The sequence below is a fragment of the Oenanthe melanoleuca genome, chromosome 12, assembly GCF_029582105.1.
Source record: "Oenanthe melanoleuca isolate GR-GAL-2019-014 chromosome 12, OMel1.0, whole genome shotgun sequence".
In the NCBI taxonomy this organism is placed as follows: Eukaryota; Metazoa; Chordata; class Aves; order Passeriformes; family Muscicapidae; genus Oenanthe; species Oenanthe melanoleuca.
Window position 1 is genome coordinate 18,136,707 of NC_079346.1, and position 20,216 is coordinate 18,156,922.

The following is a 20,216-nucleotide window of genomic DNA, read 5'->3' on the forward strand; positions in this document are numbered from 1 at the left end:
ACAGCAAAAACTGTAAGTTGGGAATAAATTAACAGGGCACTTCAAATGTTTATAAACAAGGAATTTTTTTCCTTTGAGTACCTGCACTGTCAATACCAAGGTGAACATTCAGTTCACTGCTGAAACAAAGCAGGTTGTCACCACCACCTCAGTAGGTTTATCATTTGTATTTATTTATCCTGCATTTCTGGAGGCCAAGGGGAAGTGCCAAGGCCAGAAATAAAGAGGAGTGTTCCCAGAGGGCTCCTCACCTGATCTCTGTTGTTGATGTGGGAGTAGGGCAGCTCTCCTGTCATCAGCTCATATAGCACTATTCCATAGGAGTAGACATCTGACTGGAAGCTGAAGGGGTTGCTGTCCTGCATCCGGATCACCTCGGGGGCCTGCCAGGGGGAAAAACCAAATTATGACAAACCAGAAAGCAAAACAGGAGGGAAAGTATTTGGGAAGCAGAACCAGTGAGCTCAGCTAGAATAGAGTGAGCAAAGGGTACCCCCAAATCTCTGATAAGTTTAGGTAAAGTTCTGGAGAAGGTCTGGCAGGGCTACTCCACATCTTATTAAAAATATCAGTACAGTTCAGAGCACACACCAAAAAAAAAAAATAAATCAATGCTTTAATTGAACAAGCATTTTGCCATTAGAAAAAGTATTACCTTTTGGATTTGCAATGTTTATGGACTCCTGTTACACCTTACACAGAACTGAGGCTGAGTTTCACCATCAGTTCTTAAACTGGTATCAAGGTTAGAGGGGAAAATACAAAATTCTAATCTCATGTAAATTGGTACCAAACCATGGTCAGGAAATGGGAAAGTCAAACACAAAACAGCACATACTGAAGATCAGGGAAGAAATGCAGGAACATTTTAACATATCTGCAAAATTATGAAGCTTCTTAAAATAAATAATGTCAGATGACTGAACAAAACAAGGTGTGAACTAGCATAAGAACTTCCCATTGGCTGGATTTTTTTTCCTTCCTAAAGAATTCTCTCAGAATTACTGAGCAAAGCACTAAAGTGCAACAGCATAAAAACCACAATAAGGGATCACAGGAACTTCCAAGGAAACAAACAACCTCCCCTCTGTGACAGCTCAGCGAAGATGGGCTACAAATGTCTAAAATAAATGCATTTTTTAAAAGCCTGCAATGAGCAAATATGCAATCGTTTTGTTTTTTTCCCAAGGTCTGTTTCATGTACACAAATACACTGCATACCATTGGATAAATTAGTTTATAGTCCTTTTATGAAAAGTTTTTAAAATTTGGCTTTTTGTACCATTTTTTTAAAGAACATTCCTGCTTCTGGAACTTGGTTTCAGATGATGTGAGTATTTTACAGAGCACAAATAAGTCTTAGCCAAGCATCCTGATATTTTTAATACATATTTCTAGATATTCTGGCAGCCCTGAATATTTCAAATAACTCACAAACCCCACTGGAGAATGCCTGGTGCCTACTTTGCACAATTAATCCTTCCAGCACTTCCATTCTGACTTGTCCTACAGCTGGAATAAAACTCCACACAGGACTTGCAGCCCTGAATGTTCCAGGGACAGATGCCTGAGGAGATTTCAAAGCAGGGAATGTTTTGCTCACCATCCACAGGATTGAGCCTGTGGGCTGCTCCACCTGCTGGGATCCACTCCACCTGGATTTTACAGTTGCCAGACCAAAGTCTCCTATTTTCACTGTGAGGCCTTCATGAAGAAATATATCTGTATTTTTGTTAAAGAAACTGCAAAAAATTGAGTCAACAGTTCTGTATTTTCTGACATGACTAGCAAGTGCTGCTTGTTTTATTTAAACCTGCTGTGAGCTCCATGTGAAACAAAGGAAAAGGGATTTTATGGCAGCCATGCCTAAATTAACATTTAACACTAAACCAGAACAGATGTTCCAGCATTATTTGTAGATTTATCTTTATGGTGAGCTAAGACAGAAATCAACAGTTCATTACCATCCATGGCTGCAGCTCCTTAAACAACTAGTGCTGAGGAAGGGAAACAGCAGAGATCTCAACTCAGAAAAGTAAGAAAAAAACAATTACAAGGAAAAGTAATATCAAAATAAAATCTATTTCCATAATGTTGTCTGGCAGATCTCCTGAGTTGGAAGTATGATTTTAACTTGCAATATATCCACACTATTTACAATTATCTCCTTCATGGGTCTATTATTGACAACAGCATTTTCACTGCTGGGATTATTTTAAGAAGATACCATTCAATGATTTCACCTGGGAATGTTTTAACTTCAGAAAGGTAATTCAGAAATATAAACATGACTGACTCCTCATTTCCATGTCAGGAGCAGAGCTAATTTATTTCACAAAAATGATCATCATTACCAGCAATCACAAATTTCAGGCCTCCTATACACTAAAATAATTGGGGGTTTTAACTGAAAATGGAATCCACTGACACTCTGGAACTACTGAACTTGGCAGATTTTTTTTATGATGACATGTGCCAAAACATCCTGCTCCCATTGGGTGGAAGGAAGCCCCAGTTCCTGCTGGTAGCTCCATGGATGTTCTGGTAATTCCAAAAGCAGGCATTTCAAAGGTGGAAGACATCAGCTCACAACATTTCCACTCCAGATGTGTTACTAAATAGGTATTTTTGCACAAAATATAATGGTAAAAAGCTGCTTTTTCTGGAGTTTAAAGTAAGATTTTTGGCTTCATTTCTGCCAGTCATTTGAGGAGTTCTAAATATATTAACAATACACAAGAAACAGAAACAAACCCATGTGTGCACACAGATGAACAGACAGACACACCACCCCACCAAGGAGCAGAGCAGCATTTGGGTACCAGAGGACTGAATAAACCCCATTTAAGTAAAATAAGGGACTTCTGGAGCACAACTGATGCACATCTTTATCCCAAGTGTGGTAAACAAGCACAGATGTGCTGGGGCAGTCCTTGCTAGCTCATCAATAGGGATTGTCCACTGGCACTTATAAATATAAATCTATTTAAAATAGCTATTGCAACCCCCACACTAGCAATAAATCACTCCCTCCCTGCAGAGGAAGGTTCAGGAAGGATACTATTGGATTTCATGTCTCTGTGGATGATGTTCTTTGCATGTAAATAGCTGTGAAGGGAAAAGCAGAAGAGCCATTAGCAGGGCTGCTCACAAAGAGCATTTTCATTCCCCACAGACAGTTTATTCAGTTTATTACACACCCCACCCCTTGACACACCTCTGGCTTTCCATGAGTCTACTTTGGGAACAAAGACCTGGAACTGTGCTCAGTGCAGTAAAGAAATGTCAGGAAGGAGTGGCACAAGTTCCACTAACCCTGGAGAACTGGGACTGTCCTCCTGTCCATGAAATCTGTATCCTGTGCTGAAGCTGACTGTTCCAAGCTCCTTTCATTTACATGTGCCCAGTTTTCTGCTGTCTGACTGGAAACCTGGGCCCTGATCTACAAAATGAATGAGCTCTGGCAGCAGCAGCTGCTTCTGTGCTCCCAACATCAGAACAAGGGCTGAAAGCAGAGAGGTGGGGCCTGGAGCAGCTCAGCCAGCTGGAAATGCTTCCAAATCCATCTGTGGAACAGAGCAGCCACCCCTCATCTCACAGGGTGTCAGCCAGTGTGTGCCAAACACTGCAGTGTCACAGAAACCCGGGAGGAAAAGCCCCTTCACTCTCTACTTAGAGCAGTTCATCTGCTGCACTACAGCAACACCTCAAGCTGTAAGGCAGACAAAACAGAGCACATGTAGTGCCAAAAGCCATGAGCTAAGGCAGAGCTGCAGGCAGCAGTGCAGAGAGCTCCCCAGGGTGCCATCCCTGTGCTGGGCTGGCAGGAGGGGCTCCCACTCACTCCATGCCCTGCGCCGTCTGCCGGGCGATGTCGATCAGCTGGAACATCTGGAACTTGGTCTCCTGCACGTGCAGATGTTTGTAGAGGCTGCTGCCCTCACACCACTGTGTGACAATGGCCAGGTTGTCCTTGGTCATGTAGCCCATGAAGAGCAGGATGTTCACGTGCCGGGTCTTCCTAACAGAGGAGCACCAAGAGAAATCAGCAGCTGCACCAAAAACGCTTCTCCAAATGCTGAATGATTCATCCCTGCAATCCCAGCTCCATGTGGGACTGCAAATAATTAAAATATACCACAGTTGCCATTTTTTCTTCTTTTTTTAGCTGATTTTTTTGCTTTTTAGTTACAAGATTTCCTTTTAGTTATTTAAAAATCAACATTTAAGAGAAGGATGTCTGCAAATTCAAATGGTTTGACATCAGTAAGCAACAGTCACACTTGAAAGTGGTATTAGAAGATACTGGAACTACAGAAATCACCCTGAAAGCTGGGAAAAAGTGCCAGCTTTAGGTAGAAGACTGAATCCCAAGAGGAAATCAAAGGATAACTATAAACCCTAAAGGAACTATCAGATGAGGAGATGGTTTTTCTCTAAGTACTTGGTTCTTTTTCAGGAGTTTTTTTCAAGAACTCTGAGTTCTTTTTCACAGACACTTCCTTAGACACTAAAAAGCCTCAGGATTTGAAAGCAGAAAACAGTTCACTGATCAGTGTTATGCTTAAGGGAAGAAAAAGTTATTCTGCTGCAATCTGAAGAGGAACAGTTCAAGTGCTGTCTGGTGTGAGAATGAGGGCAGGATTTATTAATCCTCACCTTTACTGCCCAGTGTGGCCTGAACAATGTGGGTGTTAAGAGACCACAAAAATACTCTGAACTATGGCTGTCTTTTTTATTCTCCTCTGGAAATGTGCTTTTTGTGCCTATCACACACAGAATCCTGGGAGTCAAATGCAGCACCTGGAATATCAGAATTTAGCAGTGCAACACCAACTCACCTCAGGACAGCCACTTCGTTCCTGAAAGCCTGGAACTGTTCTGGGGTTGGGTCTACAACCTTTAGGATCTTCACTGCTACATCCCCTGGAAATAAATGACCACAGAAGTTATTGAAAATGCAGCTTCCCCTTCAAAATAACACTAGTATGTAATTAAAATTCCTCATCTGTGCATAGCACACCTCTACTAATTTGTACAAAGGTCAAGATTGCCCTGCAGACAAATTTCTTGGTATCAAGAAATTAATTTAGCTGAATTCCAATCCAATGGAATAAGTCATTAATTAATTATTCACACACCTCCCCCCTTCTATTTTTAAGGGTTATGTTTGGATAGAATGCTTTTTGCAGGATATATGGACACACACACCTTTGTGGTTTTATTATAAAATTTAAATATTGAAGTGTTTTTATGTATAAACTTCATCTGAGCACATAAGGAAATCAAACATTCTCTCCTTCATGCAGAATTTATTTCATTATTTAATTCTTGATACTTGAAGAGAGTGTTAATGTTCTATTAAAATAAATATTACTATGAATTTTATTACAAAATCTTACTGAACTTATTTTACCTCTTGACTTCTGTGTCCCCTTTCAGTTCCATAATGAAAATCAGTTTTTCACTTACTTTTAGTGTAACAATAGTGCTTCCCTTGCTGCTGACAGTATTTGTGCTTTGAGACATGCAAATATTTACTCATTAAAAATAGAGGGCAGCAGGTAAGTTTCCAGATTTGTTTTGTCAGATATTTTCTCCTGACAATACTGCTATTTAAGTTAGGTCTTGGAGGGAGTTTCTGTGTTTCTTTTCAAAATCACAAGCCATGAATTTGGAAACAGATTCTGCAGCTCTACAGGGTGCCTGTTTTCAAAATATTCCACTATCTACAGATCAAACTCTCACAACATTAAGCAGTTTTTCACTGAAAAAACTCCACAATTTATGCTGATTTCCTTTCCACCCTACCCTGAAATGAAATAGAAGTAGCAAATATAATGTACAGAAGTAGAAGGTAAATATAATTTAACAGCAGGCTGTGGAATTTCCCAGCTAATAGAAAATAAACTCTCTTCAGAAAGCAAGCTGCTGTGGAACATGGGAATGGAGAGATCAGTGGAGTGAAAATGGAGGTGCAGCTGTGAGACTGAGGTTCTGGTGTCTGTGCTTGGCTTTAATTCCAGTGCTGCTCTTACAAGGCAGTTCCTGTTTCTGTCTGATGCCTTTGGAGGAGGATGAGCACCCAGCACCCCAAATCCATTTTCCCTTTCCCTTTGCAGGCAGATGAGCACCCAGCACCCCTGAATTCCCCTTCCCTGCACTGCTGCCCCCCAGATGAGGACTCACCATGCCACTTGCCCTTGTAAACTGTCCCAAAAGAGCCTGAGCCTATCCTGGTGGAGAGCATCACTTCACTGGCTTCTATTTCCCAGTAATAACTGGAGTCTCTCTGTCCACGAGGCCTCTGTAACAACAATTCACAGATTTCATTTTCAATCACTTGTATTACACACACAAATTAAATCACTTCCTTCACACAAGTTCAAGATGACCTGAAAACCTGGAGGGGTTTGCCTTGCAGTTTGGATTTTTGTTTTTTTTCTCCTCAGTTTGGGAAGGGTGGTGGGTTTTTTGAAAAAACCCAAATAACAAATCACCACATTTTCTTGGATATCTTGAACTGTTTATCATGAAGGTCTGCACCAGAAAATTAAACTCTAATCTGAGATCTAGAACTTTTATCAATTATTGAAAAACATCTAAAATATTCAAAAAAGTGGTTGCTTCAAAAGCACAATGCTAAAATTCTGGAACTCTTACATATTTAAATGGAATAAGCCAAACAGATGAGTGCAAAATTCTCAAATGTCTAAGTGAGCAAAAACTGTGAATCCCACTAAGCAACCATATTTTCATTGTGAAAGCTTAGTAGCCTTCAAAAATTTCAAGATATTATCAATTATTATTCTAAGTCGTCTTTCTTTCTTTAAATCAAACCTTTGAGCAAAAAGTTGCATTTTGTAAAACCTGTTTTTCCTGAGACATGTGACTCTCCAATGAAAATGAAGGCACTGTAATTATCCCCCTTCTATGGAAACAACACAGTTCAAATAGTGCTAATAAAGCCAATTTTAAATATATTAAAACTGAATCAAAAAGATGCAACCTCTGAAGATTTAAAAGGCAGTCCTTGGACCTGCACTGACAATGTCACACCACTGCCTGAAATTCATTTGCAACCCAGAACAGTTGTTCTGAGTATTTATAACCCAAGGCCATAGTGCCATCATTCCCAATTAATTACAATTAAATTGCACCTGTATACACAGTGCAGAGCAATCTAAGATTACATGCACCTCTTAGTGCAGAAATGTACCCCACCACACCACTGCTCCCAGCACAGTTTAACTAATTTTTCATTTAAAACAATGTCACCACACTTACAATTTTGTTTTTTTCTTGTGTGTTGGATCCAGGGGCTCTCTCTCTTTGGGCTGGGACTGGGGTTTTAGGCTGAGACCAGCCAGTTGGGCTCATATTGTTAGGACTTCCAGACAGAGCAGAGGGTGAGGCTTTAAGATAGAAATACAAGAAAAACAGGTTATGAACAAGAAAACAACCAAATAAAATCCTACTAGGAAATGTTTAATTTTGGAAACCATACCTGATTCACTATGGCTTCGAATTGCATCCTGCAACAGAGAAAATGGAGAATAAAGTTAATAAATATAAGAGAGCACAGAAAAGAACAAGCAGGGCTGGTGTGGAAATTGCTGGGCCAGTTTGGTCAAGTGCAATACAGTACTGGCCAACAGCTCCAGGATTGGGGATTTGCTCATCACACCAATCCTGCAGGAAACCCATGCAATTTGTGAGTTCTTACAAAACAGGGAAGAGATTCACAGCATATTGAAAGGACTGCTACCAAAAAGGAAAGAGAAAAAAAAAAAAAGACACAAAACAAGAAGAACCAGCAGCAATACTGTCTGCACCCCCCCTGCACTTCATGCTGGTGTTCCAGGTGTGGACAGAGCTCCTGGGATGGCCTCTGTCCCCAGGGGACAACTCCCAAACAGCTCTTGGCTTTAAGTGGGACTTGGAAACCCCCCAGAATATTCCAGCTCAACATCCATTGTGAAATAACTCCACATCCTACTTCAACCCCCAAAAAAGGCTCCATCAAGTGCCCCTACACAAACCCCTCTCCTCTCCCAAGCACATTCCCAGAGGGAATCTGGCATTTGAGCAGTGTTCTCCCACAGGTCACCAGGACAGTGCCACAAGTGTCACCTCATGCCACGGGCACAACACAACTCTACAGCCATGCACAAGAGAGAACTAAGCTCTGACAAACAGCACTGCACAGCTTTTCTCACCTGCCATTTGAATTATCCCAAAGTACAAACAGGAAAGGGAAAATATCCAGGGACTGTGTAAGTACAAAGCAAGAACATGCACTACAGAGAGGTTAAGCACTGTCAGAGTTAACAGAAGTCAATTCAAACTCTCTAATTAGTAGATAATAAATGTAAGATTTCATAGGAGGACAGAACATATTCCACTCCACAGTTCCAAATTAAGATTAAGATTATCCTCAGCAAAATTCAGTTATGAAACACACTGTTTTAGCTCATTAGTTGCATTCACCCAGGCTGGACTAAGTACAGCATTCCTGCAAGACTGCCACTGCTGCACACCTGAGTGGATTAAAAATCTGCATGAACAACCAATGAAAAACTCTTCAATTTACTAATTTTGTTCAATTTAAGGATAATAAAAACCTTTCAGAACCAGAGTAACAAGTGATTGGTTTTGTACACCAGCCTGAGAATGTAACTGATTTCAAGGAAGCTGGCAAAGGGTAACTAAAGAATTTAAACTGCTTCTCATACTTATCTATATAGAGCTCTTACTTTGAAAATGCATTTTTGAGCTTCAATCCTGATGTGAATATTTGCTTATTTGCTTCTGAATTCAACAGCAAACAAACCAAACCCCTGTTCTTTAGAGCTGTTCTTACAACACAAATAACACCATCCCCAGTGCTGAAGTCTGTCAACTTTACTTTGATGGGAATAAAAGCAGTACAACATGTTCTTAATCTCAGGGCTTTGGATGGGTATAGTCAATAAAAATCATTTCCAGAGGGAAAAAGCCACACAATGGATGTGTTTTGAGAAGGTTTTGCTTTAAAGGCTGTGTGACCCAATGCATTCTAATCCAAGCCTATTCACATTCAGAGGAGGATGAATTCACCAGCTAAACTCAACATGAAGCTCTCTTTATCAATTTGCCTCTTCCCATTCACAGCCTCAATATTTGAGCAGAAACATGCTGCAAAAACTCTCATCAAATCAGCTCCAGATTAAACACTGCACGTGGACACTGCCATGGCTTTCCAGTTACAGCAATCCTGTTAATCACAAGAAAACAAAAGGCACCAAGGAAATACCTACTCTTCCCCTCAAACAAAAGCGTCTGCACCAGGAGCTGGGAGAAGCATTCAGGCTGTTATTCTAGGACAGCACAGTAAGAGATAAAAGAAAAGAACAGAGGAAGTATAAAAAAAAAAATAAATTAAAAATTAAATGTTAGGCTAAAGAAAGGAAAAGGAACCTAATTTGTTTGATAAATGATAATTAAGAGCAGTAAATTTTTGAAGTATTGCTCAAACTCAGAGGTTCACTAGGATCTAAAACCACTTTTTTATGAAGGTTTTTCTCCTGGTGTACTAGAAAGTCTCTGCTACTTTCTTTCTGCATTGCTTTGGGGCCTTTTAAAAGCCTTTAGGACATAAGAACTATTTTTAGGATAATGCAAAGAGCCAGAATAGAAAATATTTCTGTCTTTACTGCTCTACATAAAGAACAAAGCAAGCAATGTCTCCTTCAAGACTCATCACTCTACCAAGGTCAGTAATTGAGATTTTCTGGAGTGCTCCATTGTGGTTTGTGCCATCAGAGATGGTCAGCCAGGCCTCTGAAGCAGCAGAAAGGGCTGGGAGCCACGGAAAGCCAAGGAGAAAGGGAGGACAGCTCTCCCCACAAACCCAGCTGAAACAAAGCCCCTGACCCAAAATGCTTCCTGGGGCTGCAGGGCACCTTTGTGCTGCTGCCATGGCCCAGAGGAATCCTCTAACTTCAGAGCATCTTCACACTTCACACAAATCCATAAATCACCAGCTGAAGATGCAGGTGAACTCAGCAGCCAAAGGCTTTTGCTTGGCCTCCAGAGTTTTTTAACTATTCCAGAGGCAAAAGCAACAAGCAGTGCTTGCTCTCTCTCCCAAGACCTGCAGCTCAGCACTTTCTTCTGCCAGCCTTTTCTGCACACCAGTGTGTTAAGGCTATCACAAAACAAAATTAAAGAAATCCAACCATTTGAGGCCTGATTTCCAAGAGTTTCCCCTCACTGTCTGAGGTAGGAAAATACAAAAAAAAGGTGCTTGAAGACAAGAACAGCAGAATGTCTCAGACAGAGCTGGCTTCAGCCCACAGGCCCAGAATTGTCATTAATTCCATACAGGTATAACACAGATCACCAGGAAGATTTGACCTGAGCATTCCAAAAACTACACCCAGACTTAGGGCACCTTCAGTCTGATTTAATTATTAACACCAGCCACAACCCAGACTTTGAAATTTGGAACACTTTTAGACATGCCTAAAAAGCATTTCTTCACAAAACTGAGCTTAATTGTTCAGCTCCACCCCATCTTTACACACCCCTAGAATCTACCAATTACTCCAGCAAAGTTGATAGACTGCAAAAATTAATTATTAACCTCTTAAATGTGTCTCCTGAAGTGTTCAGCACTCAGCCAGCTGAGGCAAACAGGGGGGAATGACTGAAAGGCAGAAGGAGAAGCCCCAGGGGCTGGGATGGGCAGGGGCAGTCTGGGCTCTGCTCTCTGTCAGCCTTACCTCGATGATCCTGCTGTCCACAGGCAGCGTGGTGCTGACCATGTGCACGTTGGGGGTGGAGGTGGAGCGCTGTCTTTGGGACAGAGAGCCCTCAGAGGAAGGGTTGGATGGGTTGAAAGTGAAGGCATGAGGTGTAGAATACCTGTGCTGGGAGCTGAGAAGGAAAGAGAGACAAAGGGAGAGTTGTGGTTATTTTTTTTTCCCCTCTGGCAAGGGAAAAATACTGTTCAATATAACCTGTCCAAAAGCAACATACACACAATTCCAAGCAGAGAAAAAGCTGAGATTTACACATCAACAAAACTATTTGGTCAGATGAATCATTCCCAGTTTAATTTAAGAAATAAATTTGAAAAACTTGAAGATCTTGTCAGCTCACATATTTAATTAATGTTTAGCTGAGGTCTGTTTTTGCTGGTACAAATTTTGCCACAGTTCACCTCAATCCCCATCAAATCACATTTAATATACTGACAACATACTGGCTCTGAGAGATGAATTCAGGACTGTGAAATTAAACAAACTGCTAATTTCAAGCCTGTTAAATGCACATCTTAAGAGCTAAGCCCTGAATTTGTAAAGCTTTGCAAGACTGTTCAATGGTTTGCACAGAACAGCCAGCAAGGAAGTCATGAAACCCAACACCAGTTAAAAAGGAGGCCAAGACTAAAATCCAGCTTAACAAAGAGTTATAAATCACAGCTAAGGCCACTAGACCATAAGGATCCCAAAACACAAATGTATCTTAACTGAAAAGGGCCAGCCTTCACAAAACCCTTCAGAACATCTAGAAAGTTAATAAGTCACTGTTCAACAACACTGGAAATAAAAGTAAGATGGCAAAGATCAATTCCTGATGCAGTTCCCATTAAAATAAAGAAATAAATACATAGAACCATTTACAAGTCAGCTACGTGCTCTGTGCCTCATTCCTGACCAGATTTTTCAAATGGGTGCAGAAAAAACAAAAGCTGGCCTGCTCTCTTCAGCCTCTAGAATTTCAAGGGAAAGAATACAGGCACATGTTAGGGTCAGGGGCCAGGCCCCTTGGAAAGGGACACAGGTTTCATTGCAGCACTTAAAACTACAGGAATGTTCTCTTTAGGTATCAGAATTTGTTTTAAGAGGAGCATATTTTCAATTCCCATTCTTGTCTCTAATCTCCTGTCATCATAATATCAGAGAATTACTTTAGTTATGGATGTGAATCATCCATCATGAGACTCGATGCACACTACCTGATCAGATAAAATAAAATTAATTCACAAAAATACCAAAAGGGAGCCTTGGCTTTTCTCAGGCAGGAAAACAAAGGTCTCCAAAAAGCCTTTAACACTCTACCTTAAATTTTAAGGCTAAAAATTGGAAAATATACAACTCTCAAATCAATGCCTTGGTGAATCTAAGAACAAGAAAGAATCATCTGTGATGAAGTGGTGTTGCCACCTTGCACATTCATCCCAACCTTTTATCAGATTGCTCTGCTTTGGAGGAGCTGGGGGTCTTTAGCTGCTTTGGACTGATTGTTTTGAAAGAAGTGTATTTCCCAGAAGAGAGATGACAGGAAATACAAGCTTACCTAACAGGTATCCGGGAGACAGACTCCCGCATCCGTCTCATTGTCAAGGGAGGTAGTGCAGGGACACCACTGTCACTGATATTTGAATTTGGGAACAATCTGAAATATCAACAAAAACAATTACAACTTCAACTGCTACACTACCTCCTGTACAATGCTCTTGAAAGCTGAAATTTTAAAGGGCTGTCTCTTTGCAGCATGATTAACTTTATGAACACATTCCTGTCTTTACATCATGTTTTTCCTCTGGGCACAACTAAAACCTCTGCCTTCAGACTCCCAAAGAAAAGTTCCATGAGTTCTTTCAAAACTTGAGAGACAAAATCTGTTTATATCAGACTTCAGATTTTTCTGAAAGGGTATTTGACACAATTAAGTTCTATTAAAGCCAGGTAGCACTAAGTGGCACAAGTCATCCTGCACTATGAGAAAATGCAGAACTACATGACCAAGTTATGAAAAAATACAACCACTAAAACACATAAAAACAATTACAGGCTTTACTTTTGCATAAAAGGACTTCTGACATAAAAATTTTCAACTTCTTGTAACTGGAATTAGGGAAGTACTATCCTCCATCTGTTTTCTCACCATTCATCATTTTCACCACTGTCAGAAGCTGAAGTGAGAGAACACTAATGTTTCCAACAGCTAAAATCCAACTGAATCATGGCCTGGTTTATTCCTAATGTGTTGTGTGAGAGGAATTGCTGTCCCCCTGTTCAAAAGAGGCCATTGGAGCAACTGCCTGGTCATTCAAGGTGTTTGCTTGCTTGTCCCAGAACATTAAAACCCAGAGCAAGAACAAAATGCAGTTGATGTGCACGGCCTTTCCCCTGGGAACAGACACTCATTGCTGGCTGTTCCTGAGATCACTCCACAGCTCTGCACACTGATCTCTGTGATCAGAGACACGAGCAGAACTGCTGCTGCCATAGAAAGGAGCAGTCCTTACAAGAGCTGCCTGATGTTGCTCCAGTCCACACACATGGTTGGCACCTTGGTGCTGCAGTGCTCGTGGAATTTGTAGCCGCACGTCTGGCAGCGGAAGCCATTGAGCAGGAACTTCTGGCAGATGTCACAGAAGGCAAGCTTCAGAAACGTCTTCCGAGCCTGGAAAACACAGCAAGTGATTAATCCCGGCTAATTATCTCTTCATTAACTGAGATTTGCATCTTCAGAGCCCCACAGAAATAAACAACCATGCTAAAATGCTAGCAGAGCCCTCAGCTTAAAACCACACTGAAATACTCTGGCATGGATTTCCAGTTTGGGAGTTCAGAAACACTGAAGGCTTTACTTACAAAAAAAAAGACAATATATGTTTTCTGTCAAACACAAAAGCAGTTTTTTTGCTCAGCAAGGTGATAGAGCTGTGTGAGCCAAGAGCTGGGGCTTTTGTTTGTTTTCAGCAGAACCAAAGAGGTGAAAGAGGACCAGACTGGAAGGCCCACCTCATTTTTTTTTATTTGCCAAAAGTCTCTGTGTTTATGACTAACCAGTAATATCCCTTGCATGAGAAATAAATTCCTTAGTAATCAAAATAATCTAAGGAATTTCTACTTTTTTAAATGGCAGCCTACTTTGTTTTTTTAAAAGCTTCTGAAGTATGAGAAAGTATTAAAATGAACCAAGGAGTTTCTTCCTCCAGAACCTACTGCAGAGGAAAGCTCCAAACTTCAGCTTCTTCCAGATCTGGAGAAAAATATTCATTTTCTGCTGACCAACTGCAGATGATATTTTCTGTAGGTTTTTTTAAAACTTAATGTAGAAGTAAAGCAACTTTCAGGTTTTGTAAATCAATCCCAACCTTTCTAATGGATGTAAATGACAATCCTTTAGGATTGCTACAATGTATTTCTAGAACAAAACAAGAAAAAAGCTAAAATATGGGAACGGAGCTCCTTCCCAGGGAGAAGGCAGCAATGCAAGGTAAAACTGTTAGAGCTGGGCATTATCTCTTTGTAAAAAAAAAAAAAAAAAAAAAAAAAAAAAGCATTTTAAACAATTCTTAAAAATTAAAAAAAAACCACAAAGTACAAAAGCACCCTCTACTTATTTGTTTTGCATGAAATAAATAATCCCTTTTTGAGAAGGAATTACAAAGTAAAGCCTTTTAATCCCCCACAGAACACTGTCAAATTACAAGGCAGCATCAGCTCACTAAATAATGTCATGACCTGCAGAATTAACAGCAGCTCTGAATACCCAGGACAAATAATAAATATTGGACCATCAATCCAACAAGGCTGCTGAACTTATCCAGCCTTTTGTGACTGATGAGCCAGAGACTGAAAATGCAAATTTTCTCCTTCTTCTGGACTTTAAAGACATAGGTATCTTACCACAACAGTTCCAAACACAGGTATTGACATAAAATAAAAATGGCAATCATCAGACCTGTGAAGAATGTGAGCTCTGACACCTGGGGATCAGCAGTAATAAATACAATTCTTGCATTTCACTGCAAATTGATGCTTAGGGAATGTAATTTGTGGGGAGCAGGGGTGAAGAAATCAACCATGACTTCTGAAAATCCCTGAGCCCAGAAAGCCAAAATGCCCAAAACATTCTTTGGCCAAATCTGTGGTTCCATTGATACAACTGACAGGAGAATCCAGAGCAGGAGAAGCTTACAAAGTTGTGTGTGGTGAGTGGGACGTGGTCAAGGAAGTCCACCCGCAGCTCCTCTCCTATCAGGGAGGCAGCATCTGTGTTCCAATCCAAACGCACCTTCTTGCTGAAGGACAAAATGGGGACAACAAAATCACTTGGGAGATAAGTCTGGCCTCATCAACAGTCAGGTTTTGTGAGTTTTCCTGAGTAAACTGAAAACAAATACTCAAAAAAACATGGCTAACCTCTTACAGTGAGCTAGAGAGATCTCAGTGTCTTTCAGTCAAAAAATCAGAAGAAAAAAAATGTATTCATTGCAAGTCACCTCTTTTTCTGCTCATTTTTAACATGTTATTTATTTATAAAATATTTGACAGAAAGCACCTGGAACCTTCAATGGAGTCACAGAAATACCCTTATAAATATAACAGGGAACATGAGTGCCAGATTCAGTGACACAAAAGCCATTATCAGGTGCTTGGGCACTGGCTGGTGACCCCAGAATGGCCTCAGCTGCTCAGAGATGCAACCCCACAAATGCCTGAGGCTGCAGGGAGCTTTAAGCCCAAGCCTTAGGAGGTGTGAAGTTCAGTGCATTAGCATGAGATATATTATCCATGAGATACCTTCACTCCTTCAGCTTGTAAAACAATCATTTGGCATTTAATAGCAGCATCCTAAAGAAAAAGAAGGGCTATCTGAAATGGGATTGAAATCCAAACATTGGGAAGCTGTAGAGGGATGCAGAGCATTAACACAGAGCCATTCAGGGAAGTGGGCTAAGAATCACTGACACTGCATTTACCAACTGCAAAGGCAGCACAGAAATGCACCTCAAATATGAAGGAAGGCATCACTTCATCTAGAGCATGGCAAAACACTCACTAAGGGGCTGCAAGCACTGGAATCCCTCCATTTTAAGTATTTTCAACATTTAGCTTTAAACAAAAATGAATTGCCAATACACAGGAAGCTGACAGAGTTACCCTGCAAGAGGGCAAAGAAAGCAACACAGTGCTCACAACCAAACTGCTTTTTAAAGAAATTATCCAGAGGAGAAAAAACGTTACTGCTGCTATTCCAAACCCAAATTTTCACATTCTGTGGGAGGAAGTTTCACTCTCACCCTTTTGGTTCAGCAAGAAGTCGGAAAACTGCACAGCATTCTGGCTGCAGCCCTCTGACCTTCAGTGCCTTCATCAGGCAGTCATGCAGGGTCATCCCATTTCGCACATTCACCTGGGACCAAAGGGAAAAAAACAATGTGCACAGTTTCTTTAAACTTCTCCAAGAGTGGAAGAGCATTTTCTCATTTTCTTTAGAAGTTCCAGGAAAAGTGCACTTCTTGTGCAAAGGAGATTCTGAAGCCGTTTTATAACCTTTCACTTTCTCACAATGACCGAGTTTCTATGAAACAGGATTTTACACAAGTAGGCAGCCTATAGAAGGAATAGAAATGCAGGCAAATGGAGTTACCTCAAGTACAGAAAAAGGGCTTAATTTAGATTTTAGGGAACTTGGGGTAAGACTATTATTAGGTGCCCTCAGCTCCAAGAAACTGAACAGAAGTGTTCCCTCAAAAAGTTTCACTTCAGCTTTAACCCCCACACTTCACTGCGGGCATCCAAGTGAGGAAAATGACAGAAGTGTCATGCAGCCATCACAACAATGACTTTTCAATGTGGGACAGAAAATCCACATTGCTGAGGCAGAGCAATACAGCTGAAAATAGAGCTAGAGCACACGTGTAGAATACAACACATCCTCTACAAGCAAGTGCTGAGCATCACTTAACCACAGCAGACCCTCTGGAAGCCGGGTGCTCCCGTGCCAGCTGCACACCCCAGCAGGCAGCAGCTGAGAGCTGCAGGCAGCAGCTGAGAGCTGCAGGCAGCACAGACTCACCACGGTGCGCTGCTTGTTGGGCAGGAAGACGCGGATGGTGCTGCTGGTTTTGGACGTGTCCGAGATCTTGCCGTCGTCGGAGGCGCGGCGCTGGTACCCGAACTGCTGCACTATGGTCGGGGAGATGCAGCTGGGGCCGTCAAACACAGAATCCTTGAGGCCAAACCCGTTGCTGATGGTCTTCCAAGCTCCCTGGATGTGCTCCATTGTGCAGCCTATGGGAGATTGGCAGGGTTAGGGGAGTGGCCACGTCCTTGGCTCTGGAGTGGGGCTTCCTCCTCCTGGCACAACCTCGGCCTCTTCTGGAAGCACCTGGGGCTGCACTGCCTTGTGAGGTGATCGACCTACATCTGCAGGACACAGCTCACCCACAGCTGCACAAGCAGCCTGGCTCCTGCACTGCAATTTCTACACACACACACAGAGCATGAGGAACAGATGTGACAGATGTGCAACTCCTCCCACTGCACCTCAGGCTCACAGGAGCACTTCACCATCAGCTTAATCCACATCAGTGTCTGAGGGCCTTCCAGAAAGGTGGTCAGATTGCAGAATCAAAGAATATCCTGGACTGGAACATCAGTCCAGCCCCAACAATCCCACCCTGAGCATCCCTGGAGTGCAGTTCCTGCAGCTCTGCAGCCCTTTATTTATTATTTATTCCCTGCACTGCCCAGCCCCTCTGGGGTAGAACCTTTCCCTGATCCCCAACCTGACCCTCCCCGGGTCACAAGAGTAAAGAGTTCTGCAGGAGGCCAGCACAACAGTCCTGAAAACCAGATATAGCCCAGGCTGCTAAGAAAAGAGACTCAACAGGAATTACAATAAAAAGAATTAATCAAGGAATCTGTTTTTACAACTGATTTTGAGGCTTTGGTTATTTGGGGCTTTTTTAATACTATCACAATTAACATAGTGTGAAACAGCAAAAAAAAAAAAAAAATCACAACCCTCACATCCACTATACTCAGTCATATTTCACATAAATAAAGCCTGGGAAAGAGAAGGGTCCAGGGTGACCCAACTGAAACCCTCCAGTTCCTGAAGGGAGCCAACAAGAAAGATGGAGAGGGATTCTTTACAATTAACAGGACACAAGGAATAGTTTCAGACTATCAGAGAGTAGGTTTAGATGGGATATTGGGATGGAATTGTTCCCTGGGAGGGTGGGCAGGCCCTAGCTCAGGGTGCCCAGAGCAGCTGTGGCTGCCCCTGGATCCCTGGCAGTGCCCAAGGCCAGGCTGGACACTGGGGCTGGAGCAGCCTGGGACAGTGGGAGGTGTCCCTGCCATGGCAGGGGTGGCACTGGGTGGGCTTTGAGGTCCTTTCAACACAAATCATTTTATGATTTTACAAACATCTTCCAGCACAAGGACACCAACAACCCCCTTCCCTGCACACTTCCAAACCAGCACAGGTGTCTGCATGTGCAGTGACAAACATAAAGGTATCACTGGATTTTTCCCCAGCTATCCCAACTGCAATGCAGCTTGAACTCTAAATTATACTCAAACATCCTCTTCAAAATTAGGCAAAACCAAAGTGTGTACTGAAATCAAACAACTTATTCAGAACACCCAACACTCCATGACTGAAAACCTGTCAGCAGCTGCTCAAGTCTCATTTCATGTGTGGTCCTGCACCTCCTGTGTTGCAAATTATATGAACCCTCCAATACATTTCCTCATGTTTATCTCAGAGAAAAGCCAACAGTGTTTGTTTCACTTGGAAAGTTAAAACAATGGAATTCTTGGATAAAAAAAGATCTCCACTAATGTTAAGTGTCCATTCTGGGGTGCCCAGAAGGATAAGCTGAATTTCAGAGTGTTTTCCTTCAAAGCACAGCTCTGAAAGTAACTTTGGTCCAGACCTAAACCCAGGTCTGACCAGCAGCCAGAAAGAAAATATAACAAAGTTCCAGAGAAAGGTTTGGTTTAGGTGAAGTCATTACCACCATGTGCAAATCTCAGAGCACAACCCTCAGCCTGAAAGGGAACTTCAGCCAGTTCCTGAATATCTCCTTCACTGACAAGGCACACAGTCACAACAGATTCTCACCTTCCCTCCTGCCAGTCCCTGTCCTTCCTCAACCCATCAGCTCTGCAAGTCCAGCTGTCCAAAGGTTCAAAATATTTAAATGGAGTAAGATTTAATCATCTAACAGGATTGAGATACTTGATTTTTTAAATTTTTATATCTATGGCACCTAAATGACAAGAGTTTTATATTTGATGTAAAAAAAGGAATAAGGAAGACACTGAGACATTTTGAAAAATGAGAGATAAAATTGAGGAATATAACCAAGTTCACCACACATAAGCACCTGCAACATCTCACAATTCCTAGGCACCAGAAAGGTGAAAAACAAGTTATGTTCATTTACAACAACCATATAATGTACATGGCAGCTGAAAGAGTAACTACTGAGATGGCAGCAATAAAAACTGAGATAAACTGTTAGATAAGAGGGGAAAGATGAAACCCAGAGAGCTTCTCTTAACTTATCCCCTATGGGAAACTCCTTTGTCTCAACCCTTCCAGGTAACAGATGAGACTAAACAAAAAGAGAAGGCTCAACTTGATTTTTCTGCTGAGCTGAGCTAAGGAATAGCAGGACAGCCATCAAAACCTCCTTGTTCCTGCTGATGTAAGTTGACAACACCCCAACATTACAGCCTTTATATTTAATATTTTTATATGCTGCCAACATTTCCTGAGAAAACCCAGAGAAAGCAGGAAATGACAAAGAATTCAAACTTGCATTTTGACAAAGATAAGCTTCAAAGCCAAAAAGTGACTTCCCTGCTCTCAGGGTAACACGGCACAGGGAAGCACAGCCTACCAGGGACGATCACAGCAATGTATTTTAAGGTTGTTGCACACACAGAAAAACACAGACAGCAACTGTCATCAGCCCTCTGTAGATCCAAATGTCAGTTCTATCTTGAATTAGGCATTTGCATCCTTCTTTCCCAGGAAGTGCTGGACAGTCTCAGAACTGGGGGCACGTCTGGCACAGCTCTCCCCTCCAGCAATGCCCTGCTCTCTCTTGCCATCAGTGGGGTTTTGCCATCTCTTCTGGCTGAGGATTGAGTCCCTGGCAGTCCGGGTTTCCTCATAGATGTTAAAAGTTGTTTTCCTAGAGAATGGATCACACACACACCATCCTTGGCTCTCCCTCCCCCCTAACCTGAGGGCACTCAGGGAGGAGGCAGCACTGAAAGAGAGCAGAGGTCAGACCTGGAGCTGACAAAAACCTGCCAAGTGGCCTGAGGGTGGAGGGGCAGGGGACAAGAAAGGGAAGTTTAACAGATCTTCAGTCTCCTGGGGAGAGACAGGGAATCCCTGCT

At 41.9% G+C, this 20,216-nt stretch overlaps 1 protein-coding gene across 4 annotated transcripts in view; it reads right to left on the reverse strand.

The window, feature by feature from the left end:
* Positions 1–20,216, reverse strand: part of RAF1 (Raf-1 proto-oncogene, serine/threonine kinase) — a 38,261-nt gene that overhangs the window by 2,327 nt on the left and 15,718 nt on the right. For 2 of the 4 annotated variants that reach the window (XM_056501232.1, XM_056501231.1), the window contains exons 3-16: positions 16,867–17,081; positions 16,088–16,200; positions 14,983–15,085; positions 13,301–13,458; positions 12,346–12,444; positions 10,767–10,920; positions 7,508–7,535; positions 7,288–7,415; positions 6,190–6,307; positions 4,842–4,926; positions 3,845–4,021; positions 3,062–3,108; positions 1,604–1,722; positions 252–383 (exon numbers count right to left, since the gene is read on the reverse strand). In XM_056501232.1, coding sequence (XP_056357207.1) covers positions 252–383; positions 1,604–1,722; positions 3,062–3,108; positions 3,845–4,021; positions 4,842–4,926; positions 6,190–6,307; positions 7,288–7,415; positions 7,508–7,535; positions 10,767–10,920; positions 12,346–12,444; positions 13,301–13,458; positions 14,983–15,085; positions 16,088–16,200; positions 16,867–17,073 — 1,668 coding nt within the window. In that variant the 5' untranslated portion in view covers positions 17,074–17,081. The remainder of the gene's footprint in view (positions 1–251; positions 384–1,603; positions 1,723–3,061; positions 3,109–3,844; positions 4,022–4,841; positions 4,927–6,189; positions 6,308–7,287; positions 7,416–7,507; positions 7,536–10,766; positions 10,921–12,345; positions 12,445–13,300; positions 13,459–14,982; positions 15,086–16,087; positions 16,201–16,866; positions 17,082–20,216) is intronic. The other 2 variants (XM_056501234.1, XM_056501233.1) reach the window with 1 other exon arrangement.